We start from the raw sequence: 4164 nt of genomic DNA on the forward strand, positions 1-4164 counted from the left end.
GGGGGGGGGGGGGGGGGGGGGGGGGGGGGGGCTGAATATGTTTTTCTTTTATTGTGTGATGGGTAATTTATCCTTCTATTATTTGTATTTCAGCTCGTTTCTGTTTTTACTTTTTCTTTTGTACATGGACAACTTGTTTTATTCGTTGCACACCAGAGCTGGGGACCTGAGTTAGAGACTCGGACTCGCGTCCGACTTAAGTGGCACACACAGCGACCTGAGACTCGACTTGAGACTCGTCCTCAAAAGACTTCAGACTGGACTCGGACTCGAGTTGCGGGACTTGTGTACAATGTTTATTTTTAGGAAACGTGCGGTTAGGGCTGGGAACCCACGAATGCAAGGCATCGCGGTTCCCAGTACCATACGTTTTCACCTAATTCCAATACTGCAGCCCAGACAGTAAGTGCTACAGACGCGAAACTCACAGTGTCATCAAAAATTTTGCACTTTCAAATCACTGTAATTCCTGCATATAAGGCAGATATCAAAAACCTTATTTCCACGCATTCGGGGGATCGAGCTGAATCTCTCGGTATAGGCCACAGCCATTTCCGCCTAGACTTTTTTCGCTACATCGCGATAATTAAAAAAAATATTTTGATTAGCTCCTCCAAAGTTGCAAGTCTGATCGACACCAAACTTGGCACAGACCATCTATGGACAAAGCCGATAAAAGTTTGTAGAAGAAATTTTTTTCGGCCTTTAGGTGGCCCTATAATCGAAGCTCAAGTACCGTGGCAAAATCCCATTCATTTCCCCCCTTGTAACTGCTTGTAGTTCTAGTTATATTTATGTTCATAGACACACACTTACTTGTTGAACAGGTTGAGTCCGATGCGGTATTGCCGCCGCTGCACCACGTCGTTGTTGAAGGCGGGCGAGTCCCAGCTGTGGCGGCTCTCTCTCTGATAGGTCTGCTTCCCCAGGGAGGCTCCTCCCACTGGCTCTCTCAGGCTGTCGCGCGACGAGGAGCCGGAGCTGCAGTTGTTGACCGTCGTGTCGTCGTTGGAGTTGGTGGTGGTGGAGTTGACGCTCTCGTTGTCTCCGTCCGAGCACAGCAGGTGGTGGTGGTGGAGGTGGGGGTGGTGGGCGTGGTGCTGCTGCGCCTCCATGTTTTGGAGCGCAGAGGAGGAGGAGGAGGAGAGCGGTGAGGGCGTGAGCGGCGGCGGCAGGGGTGAGAGAGGTGTGAGTGGTGGAACCGGGGAGGGCAGTGGGGAAGAAGGGGGTTCTGGGTAACCGTGGGGGAGGTGGTGGTGTTGGTGGTGCAGGTGGTGGTAGTGGTGTTGGGCGAAGTGATGGGCGTTCTGGATGTAAGGGCTGCCGCCGTGCACGTGGTGCATGTGCATGATGTGCGGCTGGCTGTACTGCGGGTGGTGGTGGAGGATGGTGGGTAAGTGGGGGATGGGCGACGGGTGAGGGTGCGCGTGGGGGTGTTGGAGTGGGTGAGGGAGCGGGTGTGGAGGCAGGGCCCGGGCTGAAGGCATCGGTAAAGGGACGTTGGCGGGGCTGCGAGTCTGTCCCTGCGCCGTGGCGACCGAGCGGCCGTTTGGTTTGTGTTTGATCGTTCCCTGTGGAGAGTTGGCTCCGCTGCTTCCTCCCCCTCGCTCATCCTCTCCACTCTCTCCTTCCCCTCCTCCTCCTCCTCCTCCTCCTCCTCCCCTCCTCTCCCTCTCGACTCCTGACGGCTCCTGTTCATACACCAGGCGTCCGATAGAGCCTCGCTCTGACCTGAAGAGATTTGTACAATGAAGTTGTTAAAGAAAAACTGTATACATGTTGAAAATAAAGAACGCTGCCCTGAGTCGAATTAATACACTGTATGAACTTATAACCCGTTCTCACGCCCACGTTGTCACAAATGGACACATGATCAAGACCCACAGGTGTCAGTTTGTAAACCACGGCGAAGCCCCTTAGCGTCATGGTTATGAATGAAGGAATGAATAATGCAGGCGTTTAAGTAGAGAAATGTCCAAGTAATGAGGTGGATTGGTGGGCCAGAAACCGGTCTTTTTCCCAGGAGACCGGCGTTTGTTTCCCGTGTGAAACAAAAAGTCTACATTGATTGTTTTTAGTGAAGTTACCTAAGTAGAGTTATTTAACTTGTCAAGTAACGAAGTGATTTTCAATCCAAACCATAATCATTTCCTACATATAACCAAACTTCTCTCATCCTGCACACTGTCGTTGTTTTCCGTGCGTTGCTGCCTTCAAAATAAAAGCGCATGAGCCGTCTGTCGGAGCTAGATCCAATGAATGACCTGTATTTAATATTATTGGATAAGTTTTATACAAGTAATATTCTGTTTGAACTGTTTCATAGTAGCCTATTTCAGTTTTGTGCGAAAGGAATTAAGGGTCTGTCCCATATGGACACCTGTCCCAAATAAACGCAGGGTCAATTCAGTGATTTTAGCAAATAAAAGCCTGGGCTATTAATCAAAGTTTTATGGTATTTATTATTGCTCACTGCCCGCTACACGTTCAAAAACAACACCAAATGGCTACCCACGGGGTTAACACGCGACAAGAAAGGGGTTTGACTAAGCGTCCATATGTGACGAGCGGTGAGAATGTGCTGGAACATAATAACTGTTATCGAACTGAGAGTCAGCAAGATGGCTAGCTCTGAGGGGAGTGTACCTATGTTCCCAACCTCAAAATCCTCTTGACATGACACATTAAGGAACTCTTTCACTCAGTCAAATGTTCAATGTATGTTTCCCTGGGTCAACATGTTGAAAACACCCACCTACAACTTACAGCCTACTGGTGTTTTACTGCTTGAAAGTACTGTTTGACTTTCTGATTACTGCACAGAGCCTGAGCAGATTTATTTTTCTGGTGATACTTTATTCAAGTAAAACCTTGAATGCAGTACTTTTACTTGTAACAGTGTGGTATTTCTACTTTGCTGTGCTGACCTGTCACTCATGTCCACTGAGCTGTCACTGGGTGGTTCAACAGTCAGGACAGGGAGGTGCGCTCCTCCTCCTCCTCCTCCTCCTCCTCCTGCTCTCCCTCTGTACTCCCCTCGACACTCTGTGCAGGGGGTGCTGCTCCTTCGGCTGGCGCTGCTGCCTCCCTCTGTCTCTCTACTGTCCTCCCTCACCCCTACACCGCCTCCCCCTCCTCCTCCTCCTCCCCAGTACTCTGTGTCGGAGCTGGAGGCGGGGCGGGAGAGCGGCGAGGATGGCGGGCGGGAGAGCGGCGAGGAGGGGAGGCAGCCCTCGTCCATGTAGAGGGTGACATCGCTGAAGGAGGTGGCGGTGCTGTCCTCGTGCATGGCGGCACCTCCTCCCACACCTCTCCCTCCCACCCGGCCTGCCAAGCGTCGGGAGGATGGGTTGGCGCTGCGCCACGCACACTCTCTGTAATCTTCGTCCTCGTCTTCCTCTTCCTCCTCCTCCTCTTCCTCTTCCTCTTCTTCGTCTCCCTCCTCCTCGTCCTCCTCCTCGTCCTCCTCTCCCTCCCCTCCTGCGTCCTGCGAGTCTTCACGACCGGACTGGCAGGTGAGGGAGTCGTCCATGGAGTCGGCCAAGGACTTCACCTGCAGTCCGACACAGAGGCATAACATAAACGCAGACATGTACACATTCACATATCGTAAATTCTCAAACTGCAGAGAGAACCAGGCTTTCGTCAGAGACCGGCCTTTTTTTGTTTGTCTTCCATCAGTACAACAGTGCCGCTGTATGTCATGTTAAGCAGGATGTCTGACCCCTGATCTGATTGGTGCGGGGTCTCTCTATCTCCTCCAATCCTCTACCGTCATCCAGACCATCTCCCTGATCGGCTCGCCTCGTTTGTCTTTCGCTGTATACTAGTGGTCGTGATGTTTTCTGTAGTAACATTGTGGTTAAGTTATATATTGTTTGAAGTAGTTTAAAATCTACCAGTATTAGCCGTGTTGCCTTAAACTGTGAGTTTGTGCATGAAATCGGGCAAAGACAAACACCTGTAGTTTAACTTTATGTTTAGAGACATTAGGCTTAGAGGATGCTGCTCTCCTTATGTTTGGTTATAGTTCAGCAAGTCAGAGAGTTTTTGTTTTATTTTGTTTTCAGAGCAGTGTGTGGTTAATCTCTCGGTTCATTGCTTTAACCTGCACCCGCCAGCCCGTTTTCTGTTCTTTGTATGAATCCTGCGAATAAATAACTT

General features: G+C 50.5%; 1 protein-coding gene across 1 annotated transcript in view; it reads right to left on the bottom strand.

Moving 5' to 3' along the window:
- LOC123974596 (IQ motif and SEC7 domain-containing protein 2-like) overlaps window positions 1-4164 on the bottom strand; it is a 138638-nt gene that overhangs the window by 17214 nt on the left and 117260 nt on the right. Inside the window, exons 8-9 of the mRNA XM_046055414.1 lie at window positions 2928-3707; window positions 817-1731 (exon numbers count right to left, since the gene is read on the bottom strand). Of these exons, the coding sequence (XP_045911370.1) occupies window positions 817-1731; window positions 2928-3707 (1695 nt within the window). The remainder of the gene's footprint in view (window positions 1-816; window positions 1732-2927; window positions 3708-4164) is intronic.

Source organism: Micropterus dolomieu, linkage group LG08 (assembly GCF_021292245.1).
Source record: "Micropterus dolomieu isolate WLL.071019.BEF.003 ecotype Adirondacks linkage group LG08, ASM2129224v1, whole genome shotgun sequence".
NCBI lineage: Eukaryota > Metazoa > Chordata > Actinopteri > Centrarchiformes > Centrarchidae > Micropterus > Micropterus dolomieu.